The 21,277-nt window shown below is 35.5% G+C and overlaps 3 protein-coding genes across 6 annotated transcripts in view; 2 read left to right on the top strand and 1 right to left on the bottom strand.

The window, feature by feature from the left end:
- On the bottom strand, positions 1 to 1,039 carry LOC106107117 (mesencephalic astrocyte-derived neurotrophic factor homolog). The gene is made up of 2 exons (XM_013287821.1): positions 350 to 1,039; positions 1 to 176 (listed from the first exon to the last, which is right to left on the bottom strand). The coding sequence occupies exon 1, from the start codon at positions 882 to 884 to the stop codon at positions 366 to 368; it is 519 nt and encodes a 172-aa protein (XP_013143275.1). The 5' UTR covers positions 885 to 1,039; the 3' UTR covers positions 1 to 176; positions 350 to 365.
- A 244-nt stretch (positions 1,040 to 1,283) lies between these two features.
- Positions 1,284 to 8,314, top strand: LOC106107112 (dynein assembly factor 5, axonemal). The gene is made up of 12 exons (XM_013287814.1): positions 1,284 to 2,013; positions 2,377 to 2,560; positions 2,977 to 3,194; positions 3,678 to 3,835; positions 4,147 to 4,350; positions 4,669 to 4,819; positions 5,056 to 5,220; positions 5,904 to 6,095; positions 6,435 to 6,601; positions 6,967 to 7,159; positions 7,822 to 8,013; positions 8,132 to 8,314. Exons 1-12 carry the CDS (start codon positions 1,377 to 1,379, stop codon positions 8,260 to 8,262), a joined length of 2,592 nt encoding a protein of 863 aa, XP_013143268.1. The 5' UTR covers positions 1,284 to 1,376; the 3' UTR covers positions 8,263 to 8,314.
- Positions 8,315 to 8,886: 572 nt separating this feature from the next.
- Positions 8,887 to 21,277, top strand: part of LOC106107113 (poly(A)-specific ribonuclease PARN-like) — a 24,352-nt gene continuing 11,961 nt past the window's right edge. For 2 of the 4 annotated variants that reach the window (XM_013287815.1, XM_013287816.1), the window contains exons 1-11: positions 8,887 to 9,056; positions 9,125 to 9,475; positions 9,719 to 9,851; positions 10,764 to 10,919; positions 11,408 to 11,540; positions 12,151 to 12,272; positions 12,508 to 12,626; positions 13,508 to 13,750; positions 14,567 to 14,653; positions 15,375 to 15,523; positions 16,005 to 16,045. In XM_013287815.1, coding sequence (XP_013143269.1) covers positions 9,038 to 9,056; positions 9,125 to 9,475; positions 9,719 to 9,851; positions 10,764 to 10,919; positions 11,408 to 11,540; positions 12,151 to 12,272; positions 12,508 to 12,626; positions 13,508 to 13,750; positions 14,567 to 14,653; positions 15,375 to 15,523; positions 16,005 to 16,045 — 1,553 coding nt within the window. In that variant the 5' untranslated portion in view covers positions 8,887 to 9,037. The remainder of the gene's footprint in view (positions 9,057 to 9,124; positions 9,476 to 9,718; positions 9,852 to 10,763; positions 10,920 to 11,407; positions 11,541 to 12,150; positions 12,273 to 12,507; positions 12,627 to 13,507; positions 13,751 to 14,566; positions 14,654 to 15,374; positions 15,524 to 16,004; positions 16,046 to 21,277) is intronic. The other 2 variants (XM_013287818.1, XM_013287817.1) reach the window with 1 other exon arrangement.

Consider the following 21,277-nt stretch of genomic DNA (forward strand, 5'->3'; position numbering starts at 1 on the left):
TTTGCTTATGAAAAATATTTACTTAAATACAATAATAATTTAGTCTATTGCATACACACATCATTCACAAGAACATGCAAATCACTTCAAATGCAATGAAGGTCACCAGGACCGTTTGACGTAGGCTTCAGGGATATTAGAGCTTCTATCACATTTTGTCTTGAGAACAATTACAGCTGAAAATAAAAAAGATATTTAAATATACAAAGAACATTCCTTGAAATAAGGGATTATACTTTTTATATTTACAATTAGAAATGTATTCACAAGAACAATGATTCAGAGTGCATTTTGTTGTGTCCAAAACTATCCTAAAGGAAATAGACAGAAAAAATATTAAAGTATTTACCTATTGAACTACTAAATTACAAATCAGATCTGCCCATATATTTAGGCTTTAATTCTTCTATTCTTTTAATAAAATCTGTCTTCTCTATACAGCCGTCGCAAATTTCATCCCAATCGTTGAGAATCTTTTTTAAGTCACGGACCTTCAGTTTCTTTAAATCTACATTGTTAAGGTCAATTTGTTTATCAAACCGCAAATCACAGATTTGAGCATCTTTCTTTTTCAATTTTTCACAGATCTTGTCAGCAGGCATAGACCAACTGAGAGGTTTAGACAACTCTCCTAAGATGCCGGTAGCCGATTCTTCTAAACCACCTAAGTAGTAACAAAATCTGTTTTCCTTATTCTTTGAACCTTTGCAGAATTTCTTGAACTCGGCCTCGATTTTTTTCGGATCATTTTTGACATTATCAGATAACGTGGCTGCGAATTTCTCCACTGTTTTAACACAAACCTCACATTCACCTTCCTTCAATGCAAAGGTTATTTGTAGCACCGCCGCGAAAAGTAATAAATTGATACTTAATTTATACATTGTGATATTATTTCTGGTCCTAGATCCAACGTTTATTTCAGTAATCACAGTTTAGGCAACTTAGAAATAGCAAAACCAAACTGAAAATGCTTAAATAGAAGAATCTCGTCCATTCATGAAATTGAAGACGTTGACAGCTTTACTTGGCTTGACGTGATTGGTGCACGTTTTGAGACGTTTTGTAAACGTTACGTTTTACACAACATTTTGTTTTTGTCATCCTTTGCTTATTTTTTAATGTTAAATATTTTCATTCTTATTTAACATTAGAAAAACCTATAACTGTATGTATGTATTTGCACTTTTATTTATAAAATAAACCATTAAACAGAGCTCGTTGAAAATTTTATTTTTGGCAATACAAAGTTTAATGAAATTGTCATGTCAGGTTGTCATGGAAACGACATGTGTTTATCAATATTTCACAATATTTGAATTTCTTATTATTCAATTGTTTAATCGATGTTGAATTTGGTTTGGATGTGATCAAAGATGTCTTCTCTTAAGCCGGATTTAAGAAATAACCCTAAAGGGGTGCTAGAACAATACATTACGACTTTACAAAGTGAGTCTAAAATTGCAAGGAAACAAGCCTTTCAGAAAATTAATTATGAGATTTTTGAGAACCCACTAAACGAAGGTTGTGATTTTACTATTATATTTCCTGAGATATATGCTTATGTATTGAAAGGGTTCTCCGATCCTTCGGAAGGATGCAGAGAAATGAGTACTTTTATTATCTCAAATTTCATAGAACATTTGCCACTTAATGATTATTATTTGACTTACATTTTACCAGTGATAGTTCGACGCATCGGATGCGCAGAGATTGTTGAAGATTCAGAAGAAGTTCGTTTATTGCTAATAGAGTTAGTTCATAAAATATTACTCAAATATAAAAATACCCAGCTTCTAACATCATTCTTTAATGACTTTACTAGTATTTTAACAAAAACAAGCACAGATCCATTTCCTAAAGTGAAATTGGAAGCATGTGAATGCATCATATTGTTGTCTAATATACTTGAAAGAGAATTTCATTTACAAGCAGAAAGTTTTGTTAAGCCTGTGCTGTCGAACTTTGCACATCAACATTTCAGAGTTCGTGTTGCAGCAATAAGAGCTATAGGTAAGTAAAAAAAAAAAATTGACACTGGCCCAATCCGCTGAGAGAGAGCCATAAACAAGAAATAGAAGTAAGAAAATATCAGTTCACACTTCTCTTCTGTGTGATTGTGGTGTTACTCAGGGCAAGCTATTTGTGGTCCAACAACCAGATAAAAGCTTCCCCAAATGTTAAATTAATTTTTAGTTTAAAATATTGAATTCTATTCATATTTATCAAGAATGTTCACTCTCAGTTAGTTTTGAAGGTAGCTGTTGCATGCAGAAAAAAGGCAACTTTTTTTTGAAAATTCCATGTTGACAGTCATGGGCAGGGGCTACTTATAATATAAAAATGTTGCAACAATCACATTTGTTTACATTTCAGGTGCAATAGTAATAAGTGGTAATGCCAAATGTTTTGAATTGTCTATAACACCGATGGCAGAGAAACTCTTTGACGAGAACACACAAGTTCGATTGCAAGTGACTTTAGAAGTTGGTAATTGGATGATGAAATATAAAGACAGATATTCCTTCTGGCACCGCATGATACCACTTATGCTAACCAGGTAAGAAAATACTCAATAAAAGTTTTAAAAGTTGGTTAAGAAGAGTAAGTTGGTTAAAAAGAGTTGATAGCTGGTAGAGTAATTTCAAATGATGTTTACTATTAACATTTATGCTTAAAATGAAAAGATCCACTCTGAACTATAGTCTATGACATTGGTGACCAACTGGTTTATTGTTGGACTCTTAGTCTAGTTGATTTTGGAAAAAAGTATATGTAGATTTAATAAATAATAAATAATTATTTACTAAAGTATGCTGAATAATTGACATTTCAATAAGTATAAAAGTGGAAGTTTGGACAGGATATTGTCAGTTAATCTTGGGTCTAACAAAGTTGGCCACCCCTGATCTATGTTCGATATTTATCAAATGTTTTGTAAATACGTAGTAATAAAGATAATCTAATTTTTCTCAGTTTGAGTGATGTTATGGCTGATATACGAACAACCGCTACAAAGCTCTGGTCAGATATTGGAATGCAATATATGGAAGAGAATGAGGAAGATCTGAAGAAGAAATTGGACTTCCTTAGAGACGTGCCGACACATTACCCTGATGTGAAGAGACCAAACTTTGGCTGTAGGTGTCTGGTGCAAATGAATATTGGTAAAATTGTACCTGCTATTGGGAAAGGTCAGTTATTTTTGTTATTTTAAATAAAATATAATATTTAATTTTAAGTTTTATTTGATATGAAGATTAAGATAGCAAGTTCAGAAGTTCTATATATTTTTCATGTAATTATTTGGCCAAGATAATGGCCATAGTGTATGGTATGGCAATGAGCTCTCAAAAAGACCGCAAACCAGAGTGTGATTGTCTTTATTTGTTTTTTTTTTATGTCTAGAATAAAATAAAATAAATTAATTTAATGTTCAATATAAATAAAAATTATGTTCAAAACGACCAAACATGTATGAATTAAATGTTGTTGTATATTATACCTTTACAATAATAAGTACGACAACAATCTCCAGATATTAAAAAAATATAATGTTTACTTAATACTGACAGACTTAAGTTTATGGTAGAACTACATGTATAAAATGATTTACAACAATAGTCGATAATTCGAATCCTCGAGCATCTGTAACCGGTTATTGGTGTTTGTTGTAGAGATGGAGGGGTGGCAGAGCGACGCTCGGCTGCGCGTGGCGCAGCTGCTGTGCTGGCTGGTGCTGTGCGCGGAGGAGGGCGCCACGCAGCACGCCAACGCCATCGTCAGGATACTAATGCGTGGCGCCGCTGATGAGGACGCAAGAGTTGTGCTTGAGGTATATGAGATTTATCTTGATTTTTGTTTGTTTTTTAATGCAAGGAAACCTTAACCCTTGAGAAATTCTATATAATTCAGATTTCTCTGTTGTAAAATCTACTATCAAAACGGCAGACGTGTTTCCTTTGTAATTGTCTTTTGTTATGTTTCTCATTTATGTTTCTACAAAAGTAAATTTAACTTGAAATATGTTTGTCCTACATTTTGGTCCTTTAAGTCGGATATTTTTTTCAATATTTCGCTCGACTCATATCTGATTTCTTTTAAGAGTCGATTAGTCATTATAGCCATGGTAACGTTTTTTCATAGATTAAACGCGCAGCCGAGTTGTTCGGCTACTTCATAGTGCCGGATACATGGTGGCCGCTGCTAGAGGCTGATGTGGACGGCTGGCCAGCCCTCACCGTCATCACCAACATCCTCAAGGGCTCCAAACCGGAGCTTGTTCAAGGAAAAGTTATGAAAGAGCTCTGCAAAGAGTTAGCTGATCCTGATAGATGTAGAGTGCGAAAGGTTGGTTTTAAAGATTTTTTTAAATTCTAATTACGTGTACTATGCGTGGTTTACATTGGTATACAGTTGGACAGTCGCGAAGGCTATGCATTGTATGGACTCACTGGCGCCAGTGTTCATATTATTCCAGTTGAGTGACAATCCAGTTTGACAGCGCTACTATCCAACTGTGTGTAAGTTTGAACTATGCATAATATGAGAGGTTATGTTCCTACTGTTAGATACTAAGTTTTTTATTTAAGGTACATCAAATATAACAATATCGCTATCTCGCTCTTACATATAGACATTTATTACGGTAGTTATTTTTTTTTCTAGGCTAAGTACCAAAGTAATTTGGTCCTTGTGACGGAGGCGCTTATGTCGTTATGTGGGCGGGAGTGCGCGCCAGTATACGAAGACCTCTTTATCATCAACTTCACAGTGTACGCCATGCCTTACGATGATAAGATGCAGTTTATGGCTCTCTGTATGTATAAACTACTTGGTTTAACGTGGGCTTCCACCCCAGAAATAGTGGTACGAAGATATTGTAAAATGATATATTCAACACAACTTTTAGATGCTGACTTTTGTTGTTTCAACTATAGCTTAGTTTTCTTTGGATTGATTTGTTTTTGTAACCGTAAAAATTCACTGCAATGTATTAAAACATGTAATAGTGTCTTTAGGAACCAAAAGGTAAGCGCAAGATTATTCTTACAGCAAATTTAGACAAACTGCGTCAGTTAGAGGATTGTGGTCGGACGCTAACATCGCTGTACGATATACATATTCGCCGCGTACTGGTAGATATCACCAGCGACGCGCTCACCTGGACTCTACTCACCCCAGACCGGTGTCTGCTTGAGTGTGTGCTACTTAATGCGGGTAAGAGACCTTACCATTAAAGACACATTTTTAAATTTAATTTTAGTAAAGTTTAGAAATATGTGGTCGAATTTAATAGAAATAAAGATATTTTCACATGAAAGTTTAGTATTATGATTTCAGCGTGAATCGTCAGGCCCCTGCCCCACAGACCACAAATAACCAAATTAACCTAAAAAACAGTCATTAAACATTTAAGAAAATAAATTGATGTCCCCGCACTCATCAGATTTATAGTGGAATTGTCACTTGCCGCATTGGTCTGTGTGTAAAAAAACAATCATAGATAGGGGCCGCTTTAATATCTTCGCACGATGTGCCGGCTCGCCACCAGCAATGCCACGACCACACAGAAGACAGGCGTGAAGTGGGAGAAATTTCGCGTTTCTTATGATGAATGAGATCCCGGAGACCCAACTTTAGTCCCTTTTCCTTCGCACAATTTTATAAGTGAAGAATGTGAAGGGAACGTAGATTTGACGGTGCAGGAGATGCATAGGAAGGGGAAATATCTTCTTTATACGCGTCTCCTCCGTCGATTAAGGGTAGGCAACGCATCCGCTATTGCGGATGTCTATGGACAGGGGTCGCTTCGCCAATTTGACGGATTCAGGTGGCCACTTGGTCGTTTGTCACCTTATGATATAAAAAAAATGGTGGCTACCACTGTTAAATATTGTTAGGGTCCGCGTTGGGTCGTCAGCTGCACCTGGTGGCGCCGCTGGTGCGCGAGTGCCTCGCCACGCCGCAGGTGGACGCGGAGGTGAGACTGAAGGTGTTCACGGCGCTGTCCACGCTGCTGCTGCGCCGACAGACTAACTTCGCACACTGTGATACTGACAAGCTGGAGTCCTTCCTCAATATTGTTATTGAGGGTACGTTTATAGATGATACAGGATGTACTTTTCCATTATCTATTGATATACCGGGTGTTTAAAAAATCAGTGATTGTTTTTTAAGATTTTCTTCACCGGAGTGTAATGTCAGTAGGATTTAGATTATGCTAAGTCTAGCGAGGGATTTTATTCGAAAGTTATTAATATCAATTTTACATTTATCTATTCTCTAAAGGGCCCCTCTAGTCTCTAGCAATGCTTATGGTTGGATTTTTATTGTATTAATCGTATTTAAATAAATTTTATTCTTATTCGGAGTTTAATACTTTTTCACCATTTAGAAGTTCTTATCAGTAATTTGTGATTCTTATACTTTAGAGATAATAGTGCCAAACCTGGTGTGGTCGCCGGGGCGCACGGCGGAGGCGATACGCACGGCGGCGGTCGCGTGTCTCTGCTCCGCGCTGCAGGAGGACCCACAAACAGATGGACCTCCACAAACGGACCCCAAGGATCAGTCTGCTGAGGGAGATGCTAACGAGAAGGTCATACTTTTATATTTTTTTAAATAAGTGGCGTAAACAGAAAGAGAGATCTCTGTATGCTTGCACGCCCCTCAATAGTATTATTCGTGGCAATTTGTACTATGTTTTGATAAGTTTTAAAACATCAATAAGAGATTTGCTAATTTGTGAAGTTAAATAAGTTCCATTAATGTTGAATAACTACTAGTTTAATACACATTTTTGAGAAATAACATTGTATTTCGTATATTACTAGCTATCTCGCGGCTTTGTCTTTGCGAATTTAAATAAAAACTTGGTAACCTGTGTTCTATACTTTTAATTAATAATTAATAAACATCCATCTAAATAAGATGCATAAAAACCAATTTTAATTGTATTTGTAGAAGGTGAACCTATTCCCGAGTAAGGAATCATTAGAGCCGGTTCTGGCGCGCGTGGTGCCGCTGGTGCTGAGCGCGGCGGATGACAACAGCGCACTGACACGTCAGCACGCGTTGCGCGCCGCCGCCGCACTGGCCGCGCTCGCCGCCGCCCGCGCCTGCTTCACACCGGAAATACTGCACAATATGTACTATGGTGAGTCGTCTGAAGTTAGCATTTAACAAGAATGACGTTATGAGTGTGGAGGGATACTTAGAAAGAGATGGATGGATTGCCTGAAAGGTGATATCATCAAGTAGAGTGTGATGACAGATGATAGTTATTTGGAGATCGAAAAACCCGTGCGCCGCCACAACGGAAGTAGGGTAACCTTGTGTCTCACTATCATCATCATCTTTTCCTTTGTAGAATACGTGAAAGGTAACATGAAAGGAGTCACTGTTATGACGGATGATAGTAGGTAGTAAAAGGTGGTAGGAGTAGAATAAGGGGAGAAGATACATTTCGTTATAGTTGTAAATGTTATGAATTATGTGGTATGAAGAATACGGTAATTTATGAATTTTAATCAAACGGACGAATACTAAACATAATTTAAATATGTAATAACATATCAAATTATAAGATCACGCTTAATTCCAAATTCTATTATTTTGTCGTCTGAAACATTGTAAGCGGCGCTTAAAAGCGAAGTGTTTAAGATTCGTTTCAGTATGAATAATTAATTACATGTGCAATTAAAAGTAATTTACTGGCAACACTGATTTCTTCTTCTAAATTTTACTATTCGAATACATGACTAAATAATGTTGTTCATGTTATGCAATAATTATAGTGTATATTTAATAATTAATCAGTGGTGCTGAAGCGTCTGGACGATAGCAGCGACAAGGTGCGTTCGTTCGCGGTGCGCACGGTGCGTACGCTGTTCGCGCTGCGGCCGCGCCCATACGACACGGTCGTGTTCGGTGCGCACGTCGATGCGCTCTACAGCGCTATGCTCGTACACCTCGACGATCCAGATGAGGAGTTCCGCAAGGAAATGCTTGGTATGGTCCTCACCATAGACTTTATTCCATAGACATTACTAAACGAATGTTTGAGTAACTGACAAACTTGACCATAGAAATAATTTTAATAAAAATTAACTAATTTCGTTTATTTCAGCTGCCCTTATTGCTCTCAGCGACGTCGATCCTCAGCTGCTTATCAAGAAAGTGAAGGCAAATATACATCTGTATAGAAACAAGGCCGCCTACGAGAGCCTTTCTAGTCATATTGAGAATATTTTGAAATAGATTTTCTTTTAAGTTTATTTTATTTTTAAATAATAAAGAGAATATTATTTTAATTTCAAAATGTGTGTTTTATTATTAAGGACCTCTTAATTTATTATAAGCGCCGTATATTGGGACGATAATAAAATTGAATAAATTGCTAAGAAATTCGCTTTAAGTTAAACAAGTTAATTATAGATTGTTAGTTTTTTTTTTATAATACAAGATGGCAAACGACCACCTGAATTTACCGTAATGGAAAGCGACCGCTGCCCATAACCATCCGCAATTGCAGATGCGTTGCCTACCCTTAATTGACGGAGGAAGAGACGCACACAAAGAGGACATTTCTCCTTTCCATGCGTCTCCTCCACCGTCAAATCTACTTTTCTTTCCCATCCTCTCCTCTTAAGAAAAGGGTGGAAAGGGAGAGGGACTTAAATTAGGCTTCCGGCACCACACTCATCAGACGAAACGCGGAGTTGCTTTCACTTCACGCCTGTCTTCTGTGTGGTCGTGGTATTACAACGGGCGAGCCGGCCCATTCGAGCGAAGGTGTCCAAAAAGATTGTAAAAATAAATGTATTTTTGAGGATAACAACAAATCGATATTAAAAAAAAGAGTGTACAAAATGGCCACACCAATCGATGATTGTCAAAGTGTGAATTGTCAAAAAATGCACAGTATACCGCGCTTGTAAATTCATATCATTGTATTTGTTTTCATAATTAGTTATTTAAATAACATAATAGTAGTGTATATTCGTCAATGTTAATATAATTATAAGAAACAAGAATGGAGGTGACGCGTAACAGTGAGTCGCCATCCATATGGTTGTTATATTTATTGATCCGCGAAGTTACTAAATATTTCTTTTCACAGATTTTAGGGAATGTCTCCCCTTAATCGATGAATCCATAAAGAAAGCAGATTTTTTAGTTATCGATGCAGAGTTTACCGGTATTATTAATGGCCGGGACGTTACTATTTTCGATACCCCTCAAGAGTACTATGTTACTTTGTTAAAGGGAAGTACTGACTTTTTAATTATCCAGTACGGATTGTGCGCTTTCTATTGGAACGAAGCTGAGAAGCATTATATGAATGATGCATATAATTTCTATTTATTTCCAAGAGGACGCCCAGGACCTGAGAAAGTATTTCTTTGTCAGAGCTCCAGTTTAGATTTCCTGTCGTGTCAAGGATTTGACTTCAACAAACTGATAAAAGAAGGTAGTTTTAATTAATAAATTTGGATTATGTTACCTTACACTTTTTATATTCGCTTAAGATAATGGGCGGGGCTCACAGTCTGGTGAAACATTTGCAGCTCTAATATGCTTATAAAACTTGAAATTTTTTTGGCAAATGACATACAGCTAATTTACTTAAATATATTTCAAAGGAAGAAAACATGATTTATTAACAATTGAGTATTATTTTATTTTAATTGTAGTTCTTTTTGTATATTATCAGGTATTTCCTATATGAATGAGCCGGCAGAGACTCGCTTACGTGAAAACCTAACGGAGCGTCAGAAGTCTTATGTCAGCAGTAATAATAATATTCCAATACCAGATGAAAATAAACAACAAATTGAAGACATTTGGTAAGTGAAATAATGTTTGATTGTTTTTTGCATTTATGCTTTTATAGCAAAGATATTGACCATTCAGTGCACAACTAATTATTGTTGAATTCTGTGTTTTGTACTTTTATAGGACAATAAAATTAAAGTAATATACTAAATGCAACCTGTATCTGTAAAGAAATTTAGAGATGTGTGTGAAGTCAACCAATCCTCAACGGGCAAAGTGTTATTGCAAAGACACCCAATTAAGGGCTTTTTTGAGCTTTCACAGACTTCTGTGAAGATATGTGTGAGATGATAGATATACAGTCAGCCACATAGCCACACATTTAGTTTCAACATATACATCATCATCATCATCATCATCATCTCCTTAGGGGCCTCTCACCATCTCCCGTAGGGTCGGCGCAACAGGTTTTTGTCCTCCACATAACTCTATCATATGTCATCTCAGTCATCACTCCCATTTTGATTATGTCATCTTTTACACAATCCATCCATCTCTTTCTAGGTCTACCTCTACCGATGAACCCTTCCACACTCATAACTTTCATTCCCCGTGTAACATGCGATTCATCCCTCCTCATAATATACCCATACCATGCTAACCTTTTACTCCTTATCTTCTCTACTACGGGGGCTACTCTTAAACTTCCTCTAATATACTCATTTCGTATCTTATCCATTTGTATTACCCCACACATCCATCTTAACATTCGCATTTCTGTCACATGTCCCTTCCTTTTACTGCCCAACATTCAGTTAGTTTCAACATATACATGTAAATCAAATATATGTGTTGATATATTCTTGGTTTGCATTCTATGGATTCATGTGCTAAGTTTTTTAAAACCGAAGTTGTATAAAAAATTTCTAAAGTTTCATATTAATAAAAACATACTCATAAAGCTGACCGTATCTTGTTCTCAGTAAAAAGGTGCGTGCATTCCTTGATGAGAAGAAGGATGATACAATGGAGATAGACAGATGCAATGCCTTCATCAGACGGCTGCTGTTCCAAGAGCTTGGCAATCGGTTCAAGAAGGAAGTCTTTGTGGAGACAAAGATGCTGGAAAATAAATCTAGGTATACCAATACCTTTAGCTTAAGAGCTTACCAATACCTTTATTAGAATTGTGCATAACAATTTCAGTCGCTTTTTCATAGTAATATTGTAAAGTGGAAAGTTTTATACTTTTCTATCTGTCAAGTAAATTCTTAAATTACCGCAATTCGTTCAAAATTTTATTACCATAAGAAAGCTACAGTACCAATAAGTAACATAGGCTAAATTCATTTTATTATTCCCACAAAGACGCAGGCTAAATCTAATGTAACTGAAATGTTAACATCTAACTACAAAAGTTTGGTTTGAATGGATGTTTGTTAGAGTTTGTAGTCTAAACTAACTTGGCGCAGTTGTTGAACATAGTCTGAAAGAACACATAGGCTACTTGCTAAGTTTTTTTTTATTCCGCGCGGACGGAATCGCGGGACAAAGTTAGTAACAAATAAAAATATATTGTACCAAATATCTATAACTTATGCAGATTTTAATTATAAGTGAATTTCAGGGTTCTGATGGTGTCTCGATTAAAATCAGAGGCTGAGGGAAGGAACAGAGATACAGAGAAGAAGGATAAAGAATGGGAAGAATTTGATGAAGCAGTCGGCTTCTCTAAAGTAATGCGTATGATCAGCCAGTCTGTGAGTTATTAATATTACCTATTAACAGCTAAGCATTTATAATCTTAGAATATATCTGACAGAATTTTTACTCAGTCTTTGTCATGCTGTGCTGCCCTGTTATGTTATTATTTTATGTTAGTTTCTATACTAATATAGGTTTTAAATCTTACTTCTTACTAATATGATAAATGCGAAAGTTTAGATGGATGGATGTTTGTTAGAGTTTGTAGCCTAAAGGCTGAACAGATCTCGATGAAATTTGGTATAGATGTAGAGGATAGCCTGGAAGAACATATAGGCTACTCACTTTTTTTTATTAATTCCCCGCGAACGGAGTCGCGGGCGAAAGCTAGTATACTAATATTATAAAGAGGAAAGATTTGTATTTTTGTATGCCTTGAAATAACTCAAAAACAACTGTGTTGATTTTGAAAATTCCTTCACCGTTAGAAAGATAATTTATCTGTGAGTGACATAGTTTTTTTTTAATTCCACGCGGACGAAGTGGCGAGCAACAATTAGTTTTTCCAAACTAACTAATGGCAATAGCAATGTCTCTCAGTGGGTCAGATATCCTTTTTTAGTAGGATTTTTTGAAATATGAATGTTTTGTTTTTTTTTTTTTTAGCAAAAGTTGATAATAGGCCATAACATGCTGTTGGATGTGATGCACACTCTCAACCATTTCTTCCAACCGCTGCCCGCTGATTACAAAGCATTCAAGGAGTTCGCACATTGCATGTTTCCAAGGTCAGTTTCCTTTAATGAATAATCTATTAACCATCTATTATTCTTTAAATAAACTTATGTACCATAGAAAGACTATTAAAAAAAAATCACATACTTCTTGACATAATGAAATCATTGGACTGTCTACAGCGCCATCTTTTAACAAACTTTAAACAATAATTATTGTTTTTATACCATCAGATATTTGCAGTCCTGTTTTAGATTAATATTTGGTCTTCACTATGTTATTTAACAGGTTACTGGACACAAAGTACATGTCAAGTCTCCCACCGTTCAAAGACAAAGTGAACTCCAGTGTGCTCGAGCATTTGCTGGCAACATTATCCGAACCACCATTCTCGCTTCCTAAAGCTGGTAGGTTACTTTTATTACAAAGTAGCTTTCGCCTGTGACTCCGTCTGCGTGGCATTGAAAAAAACAAAAGTGAGCCTATGTGTTCTTCCAGACTATCCTCTACATCTATGCCAAATTTCATCGAAATCCGTTCAGCCGTTTAGGCTACAAACTCTAACAAACATCCATCCATCCATCCATCTAAACTTTCACATTTATAATATTAGTAAGATTTGTGTTAAGTTACTGAACCATTCAAGCTTTCATATTTATAATATTAGTATGAGTAAGATATGTACAGTCGTGTAAATCCGCGGTGTTCCACTTAACAATAATTGCTTTATTTTTGCAATAAGACAAACTCTGCCCCTTATAAATAACCATTTATGCAGGAGTTGCGCACACGACGTGATAATGAAAAACTACCCATGTACCGTTAACCGTTTTTTTTTCGTACAGACATTTAAAGCTATAGCGTCCTATTTGTTTATGTTTACGTATGATTTCCTGATTGTACAGTTGGGGAAACTGGCGGTGTTCTAACTCGAAGCTACAATTATTTAAATATTTTGAAACAAAGCGTAAAAAATTACAACGCAGCTTATAAATGTGTCTGTACGAAAGTCGGTTAGTGATACGCAGCTGCTTTTTTTATTATTAACGAAGAGGTCGTTTACACTATTTACTGCTATTACTGCTTATCTACTTAGTTATTTGTAGGAAGAGGAGGAGTTTATGTCGTTGCTATGAACAAGGCAATTATTTCTGAATTGGAACACCGCTGATTTCCGCGACTGTACATAAATATTTTGCAACTCAATTGTTTCAAATAAAGACAATGTCTGACAATTGTCTCTACAATGCTACTCTTAGTAAATATATAAATGGGGTGATGTTTGTAGAATCAGTGCAAGGTCGTGGTTACCGCCGTGCTGATGACAAGTTGCATGAAGCGGGGTATGATGCATACGTGACGGGGTTGTGCTTCCTCGCTATGCACCAGCACCTGGCGCGCATGCGAGGCGACCGCCCTCTCCGGCTGCCCGGCCCCGACTGCGCTGCGCTCAAACCATTCCTCAATAAGTTGTTCCTCGCGAAGACAGCGCATCAAGACTCACCATACATGAACCTTACTGGAGCTGATCGTAAGTTGGACAAACACATTGCACCATTCCACTAGGCTTGCAGCCTTCGATAGGTTACGCCCAGGGCCGGTTTTATCATAACGCCCTGGGCGAGATTTATACAGAGCCTAATGATGATTCTTCCCTAATCATGGTTTACACTTGGCTAGTAAATTTGGGTACTAGCTATCTGTTATGTATTGGGAGTAGTAAAACGATAGCTTGCTTAGCACAGACTGTTTATTCAACCAACTGTCATATTGACGGCGGGCGCAGCCGCCAGTTCCGAAACAATACACAACACTATCTAATTAACTGGTACATTGTGACCGCTTACTGGCGCCAATGACCCCATATAATCTATAACTGGCCTCGTAACTGTCCAACTGTACTGTAGTGTGGACCGTGCATGTTAGGGGATAGCCATAGTCACACTGTGACTTGACTTCAAATATTTTGGAATGACTGCAGATATGTACATCACTATGTTTTTATTTACCATAAAAATGTAGATTAAATGTATATATTTTTAAAATCAAAACCTCGATGGGTAATGCCAGCATTTGTACCCAGAAGCTGCATGTTACAAATCAAGAGCTTAACTCTTAAACCCCCGAAGCTCTTTAGAAAAAGTCTGTTTGCAAATATTTTAATGACTAGCATTTAACAGTGACATTGTCCGAGCGAATTTTAAATAAACGTAGAGTTCTTAAGTATGTTCTGTATCTGTTTCAAATTTCTGCAAAATACGCTGAGCTGTTTATTTAGGAATCAAGAATAAATCGTTTTTTAAATTCTATGTTTATGGTTATTTACTAATGAAGTTTTGACTTCCAGCGACGCCGTCGAGGGATCACGTGTTTTATCTAACATTCCCCGAAGACTGGCAGAGGAGTGACATCAGCCAGTTGTTCAATATTTATGGTAAGTTATCACTGATTTCATCATTATTTATAGTATCCATTTTCTTCACCACACTCTATTAAATATACAAAATACCAAACTTTTGCATTTATAATATTTATTAGCTTTTGCCCGTGACTCCATCAGCGGAGAATTAAGAAGTACAAAAATGAGTAGCATATATGTTCTTTTAGACTACTTACATAATGCCAAATTTCATCGAGACCCGTTCAAATTTAGGCTACAAACATCCAAACATTCTCATCTATACTAATATAATAAAGCTTAAACACACATTTCTTTGTTGCCTAAGATGTCAGCAATTACAACATATTTTCGAATAACTCTTTTTTTAATAAAAAGCCTTACACTTACGTCATGCTTTAGGCTATATGTTTTCACGCCATTAATCCTAGGGGGTAAATATTTTGGATAAAAACCCTAATGTGGGAAAGAGACCATAAGTTGCTGCCAACATCAAGGAAGCAATGTTGCCATAGTTTGTCATCATGTCATGTCATTTTGACATTTGGAATTGAGTATTTGACAAATGTAAACAATAAAATAAAATGTTCATAATTTCATGCGGATGAAGTCGCACGGGAACAGCTAGTTTATAATATTAGTAAGATTAGTATTTGGACTTTTTAGGGGTTGGCAACCTTGCTTTCAGGCGATGGTTATAGGTTTGTATGGAGTATGTATTTGAGGTGTATGAGAGGTGACGGTGTGCGTGTGGCAGGTCCGGTGACGGTGCAGTTCCTGGACGAGACGTCAGCGCTGGTGGCGCTGGTGCGGCGCGAGCAGGCGCGCGCTGTGCGCTCCTCGCTCGATAGCAACAAGCGCGTGTCTCTCGTGCCCTACGTCACCTACAAGGCGCACGGATCGAGGGTGATTATCTTTCAATAAGCTAGCTTTCGCCCGCGATTTCGTTCAATCGTGAAAATTGTGTGTATCATGTGTTCCTTTCAGACTGTTCTACATCTATGCCAGATTTCATCGAGATCCGATCAGCGGTTTAGGCTACAAACATCCATCGATACATCCATTCAAACTCCTATATTTAGTCAGATTAGAGTATGTTTTTTGTTTTTTTTATACTACGTTTTTTGAACACTTATACATATAGGGGTTCATACATTTTTTTGTTCACGTAGGGCTCGCAAACTGTAGCAAATTCAATTTTTAATTATATTAAATCTCATGGTAAATATTTGTTTATATTTTTTTTTCGATAATATACAAAAGCTGTGCCTGAACATTAAGCTATTTATAATGGTTACAGCATATATTTTGTAACAAACAGCATATTTGTTGTTATTGCTGATTTTTTGTTTAGATTGTGATTTTTTGTTTTCTGTTTGTTTGTTAGATGCCAGGACAAATGGAGCGTCCCCAACAGCCGATGACTGTGTGCGTAAACATGTTTCGCAACTTGTCTAAGTCGAATATCTTTTTATATTCCATCATAGTGTGTGTTTGTTGGCTGGCTAACATATATTTTTATTCCAAAAACTAAATTGATTTTACGCATATTTCATTTGGATTAAGACTGATGCATTCCATTATATGTGCTTTTGCTTGCAATTCGCGCAAATATTTTTAAACTCATTTTATTATAACGCAACTAAATGCCTATTACAATATTTTTTATTCTTGCGACAGTTCAGAAACATTTGTGCGGTATTAAAGCTCTTTGCTTACAAAAAAACCTAAAATTTTGCTTCTAACTAGACGAAAATTTGCAGTTATTTTTGCTAACATTAAAAAAAAGGATAGAAAATAGAATTTTATATAAATGTATATTATTCTAGCATTTTATACTTTATTTTATATTTAATTCCTATAATGGCTGATATTATTTAATTTTTAATTTGTTTATTTTACTCAAAACGGATTAATATTCATGTTTTTTTATGTTTTTTTTTACTTGCATTTAGATGTTTCATATTGTTGATATATTCATTTTAACACGAAATCTTCATAATGCGGTTAACGATTTTGGCATCATATTTTTAACACAATAACAAATATAGACTTAGCTTTAATATCTTAGTTATATATTTTTATAATTTAAATATGCCTAAACGTTTTAAACTATTACAAAAAGACATTTTTAAGTGTTGATTTTAAACATTAGGATAGGTTTTAAGATATAAATGAGACAATATTCAATAATATACTTCTATACTATCTATACTATTACAATAAAGCGTAAACACACAATTCTTTGTTGCCGAAGATGTCAGCAATTACAGCATACTTTTCAATAATTCTTTTTTCAATAAAAAGCCCTACACTAACGTCACGCTTTAGGCTATATATTTTCACGCAATTGAACTTAGGGGTTAAATATTTTGGATAAAAACCCTAATGTGGGAAAGAGACCATAAGTTGCTGCCAACATCAAGAAAATTTGACAAATGTAAACAAAATTTTTTTTTTTATAATTTCATGCGGATGACGTCGCACGGGAACAGCTGTATAAAATAGTGGCGGGCAAACTTTTATTTGTCTAATAATTCCAGAATCTTCGAAAGGTTTTTGGGCCTTTCTATATTCTTTATTCTCTGAATATTTTTAATTAAAATTGGTCATTAAAGCATGCTATTTATGATATAATTAATTACAAACGTTTTAAAAATTGTTGGCTTCGTATCAAAAATACTAAAATATGTAAATATTTTCAACGTGATTTATCTTAAGTTTAGCTTTATAGCTCAAATTATCAAATTATAAGGTGAGGCTTTTTAACGCTATTATTAAATGAAGACATTCAATTATCAATAGACAGGACAACGCGAACAGACTGTAAACCGAGTTACCGTTAGATAATGCCCGTGACTAACGATTTTGATGTTTTTGTAGAGAATTTTTTATAGAATTTCAATTGTAATATTTGTATAATCTTGTTATTTCGGTTCTCATAGAGATGACAATATTGTTATACATATGTTACGACAGCGTAAACTCACCATAATGCCCGTTCTAGAAATTTTTTGAATCTCTGAATGTACGTTAAGGCTACACATGCTCTTTTATCTGACAAAATCTGAACGTCAGACAAATCTGACCTATGTAGGGAAAAATTACTTTTGAACAGTTTCCAGTTTTGTTAGATTTCTCTGAACTATCGGACTGTTCAGATATGGGATAAAACTTGCGTTTGTAGCGGGCTTTACTGTGGGTCGACTGCGAATAACACATGTCGTCTCTGTCTTTCTCAAATCGAATGAGAGAGATAGCTATATGTGTTAATGCACTCCAAACCGTTAGGGAGTTTCCCATTTGTTAATACTTGTGACTCTAACGATTCTTTCCTGTGGAGTCTGATTTCAATTTTTTTAATAAACTTTTTTTTTAATTTTTTGTTTTATTTAGTTTTGACCCTTCATAGAGATTGTAACCGTTCGAGTCATAATGTTAATTAAAGGAAGTTTATGTAAAAAAAAAAAGTATATATTATTTAATCTACTTAATATCTTTACTATAAAGTTTTTTTTTTTTACTATAAAATTTATTTCGTTAATTGATATATTTATTATTAATTTTTAACACTATTATATTATGATTTCTTTCGCGTTTTTAACAGTAGATAACAGTTATGTTAGTATTTGCTCCAGAAATTGAAACAACTTTTTGTAAAATTGCTAAGCAATTCAAGTAGGCGTTATCAGGACTTTAGTAGTAAAAGTTTTTGGGAGTTATTTTTGGATACGGATGTTTAGGTGTTGTGTTGATTAAATTAGGCATAGATGTTGAACATAGTCTGGAAGAATGCATAAGTTATTTGCTAAGTTTTTCTTTTATTCCGCACGGATGTCCGTGGGCGAAAGCTAGTCATTAAATGAATGTTTTTAAAGATTTTATGAATGTTTTGATTCTAAGTTTCAGAATCCAGATAAATATGAGAGATACAGATGATGGTGTATCTAAGTACTAGCTGTTGTTCGCGACTTCGCCCTCGTGAAATAAAAAAAATTAAAAACATAGGCTATGTGACTTACTGATAACGTAGCTTTTTAATGGTGAATTTTTCAAATCGGCACAGTAGTTTTTGAGTTATTTCAATACATACAAGAATTCAAATCTATCCCTTAATGTTACTAGCTGTTGTTTGTGACTTTGTCCACGCGAAATTAAAAAATAAAACATAGCCTAAGTTGCAGATAAATTACCTTTCTAATAGTGAAAGATTTTTTTAAATCGCCCAAGTAGATTTTGAGTTTTCCAATACATACAAAAGTCCACAAATACAAATCTTTCCTCTATACAATATGGACTTTCCTCTTTAGTATGGACAAGGCACAGATTGGCTCCTAAAATAGTTAATAATGCAGGGTAAATAATTGAAGTGTTTCCTTACATTACGGAGTATTTCACCGGGATTCTAGTCTAAGCGGGCAAGCAGTGCCATTGTAAGCTGCGATTTAGCGGATCGTGAGAGGATATAACTAGGGTGACCATGCTGTACAGGAAAATTTTCAGTATTCTATTTTTCTGATTACCAATCTTTTAATTATATAAAAATGCCAAGCAGAAGTTTATTAGCGAAAAAATATTACTTACTTACTTACTTATTATTTCTTTGGTTGGCAGAAGTAGAGCGGACTCTTTGATCTCAATTACTAAAAAGACGTTAGGAAGGCTTTTAAATTATAATAATAAAAAATAGACACATGCAAAAATCGGTATTTTTTAATTATTAAATAGAGCAAAACTGCTTTATGGTTCCCAACATTGGTAGTTCGGACAATGGCGCGTGGCGATACACGACCCCGCGACCTCGCGTGCGGGCTTCCGCCATCTTGCATTTTAATGCGCACTTATTTGCATGCCGTAGACACGTGCTATCATATTCTGTTCTCATTTACTTTCCAGCCCTGAATTATGCGGAATTTACCTTCTTGTATTGTTCAATTGTGTTTCTTTACAGTATTGTCCTATCTAATACTGTAAATGTCGATTTGAAATTAAACATTGTTTTCTAAAAGGTGTTTTCAAAAATTGTTCAACTGTAGAGCTTTGCAAATTAATTATTTAAAAAGTTATTGTGTCTATGGTGTTGTTATAGACAATATTTAATCTATTTTTCTTACTAAAGCTTTTAAGTATAGAATTACCGTTCGTTTAGTTGTTTGGAGTGGTTAAATCGGGTTAGGAGGATCGCATGTCGCGTGTTGAGAGTCGCTCCGCGGCTGAGGGCCGTAAACAACGTAACTCCGCGGGGGCGATAGTATCGGCACGCGCGGACTATCCCGCATCGTGTTTACGCCGTGATTTGCGCCGTTTTACACGTCTACCCTCTCGCTAAAGACCATGTGCCATCATTTATGTTATAGTCCAGGGGTGGCGAACATGCATAAGTGACTTTTTTAAAGAAATGTTTAATGCGGTCTTGACGTGTTATCGAATTTGTCTGCGATTATTACGTCAATGGTGCACCTACTTCATAATTTTTTTGGTAATGTTTTTTATTATTTTCGACGTGCCCAAGATATAATGTCGTGTGCCATTATGGGACGCGTGCCAAAGGTTCGCAACCCCTGTTATAGCCTGTACTAGAAAACGTCCAAACTACAATTTTATTCATCTATTTTGAATAGTCGATATGTAACTTAAATTTTTAATAGCTTAGCAGGAAGACGATTGAAGTGAAGCTACTTTAGTTTTTTTTTATTTAACATATATAGGATTATTTAATATTTACCTATAGACAATATCGATGTTATATCCTAAAAAAAGTGTATCCTGTTTTAAGCTAATAGTAATAGACGTACGTATAGTAAGAAGCGTAAATAAAGTGTTTCCACGAGGATGTCGGTCGCACGCGCTATCGCAAGATATGCTGATGCGATCCCTTAACGAGCCGCTCGGACAGCGAAACGTTCCTTTCAAAGGAAATGTCGCAACCTTAAAGTTAAAATCTAAAAAATATAAATTGTAATAAACACAGCGGGAGTGATGGCTTCATTAGGCGATATCGACCGCTTGCAAATATTATTTTGCAGCTTACGTGCTTTTATCGTTGTTTTGACACATCATTTAAATGTATAGTTTTATGTAAAATTTGACATTTGTTTTCTACGTCGGGGTAGGTAGCAAGTTTTACTAAGACACCTAATTAGGTATAACTAAGGCAGCTGTATTCTTTTTCTCTATTCATTTATAATGCATAATTAAGCCAAATAAGCTTTTATGTTTGTTACAGTATCAATAAGTACACATTTTAACTATTAACTATAGGTGATTAAACAGACCCATAAAAATAATACTTTTTTAATTTATCGCCTGAAATTGCCCATTAACATTTTCATTACCTTTTTAACTAATAATGGTAGAGCTCGTTATAACACAAACAAAAGACAGGCAACGTGTATGTCATTCTGCGTTTCATTAAAGGGCTAACTTTAGTTCTTTACTCACTCCTTTAGTAATGGAACGGACAGGAAGGGGAAGCGAAGCATAGATATGGAAAATATCCCTTTACTGAGATGTCTATGTGGTCATGTCGTTATTAGAGAGCATTCCAGTGACCCCTTGATCATTTGCCACCTTATACTTAGAGATTCGGTGGCTCAGGGGTTCAAGATTTGTAATCTACAGGTCCTGGGTTCGAATCCCGCCATGTACCAATTTGATTTT

This window comes from Papilio polytes, unplaced genomic scaffold (genome assembly GCF_000836215.1).
Source record: "Papilio polytes unplaced genomic scaffold, Ppol_1.0 DF822067.1, whole genome shotgun sequence".
In the NCBI taxonomy this organism is placed as follows: Eukaryota; Metazoa; Arthropoda; class Insecta; order Lepidoptera; family Papilionidae; genus Papilio; species Papilio polytes.

Bases quoted from the DNA above. Each gene is read 5' to 3' on its own strand.
- LOC106107117 (XM_013287821.1), bottom strand. From the start codon at position 884: ATGTATAAATTAAGTATCAATTTATTACTTTTCGCGGCGGTGCTACAA.
- LOC106107112 (XM_013287814.1), top strand. From the start codon at position 1,377: ATGTCTTCTCTTAAGCCGGATTTAAGAAATAACCCTAAAGGGGTGCTA. The intron at 6,602-6,966 runs GTCATACTTTTA...TTGTATTTGTAG, and splicing joins AGGGAGATGCTAACGAGAAG to AAGGTGAACCTATTCCCGAG. The intron at 7,160-7,821 runs GTGAGTCGTCTG...ATAATTAATCAG, and splicing joins ACTGCACAATATGTACTATG to TGGTGCTGAAGCGTCTGGAC.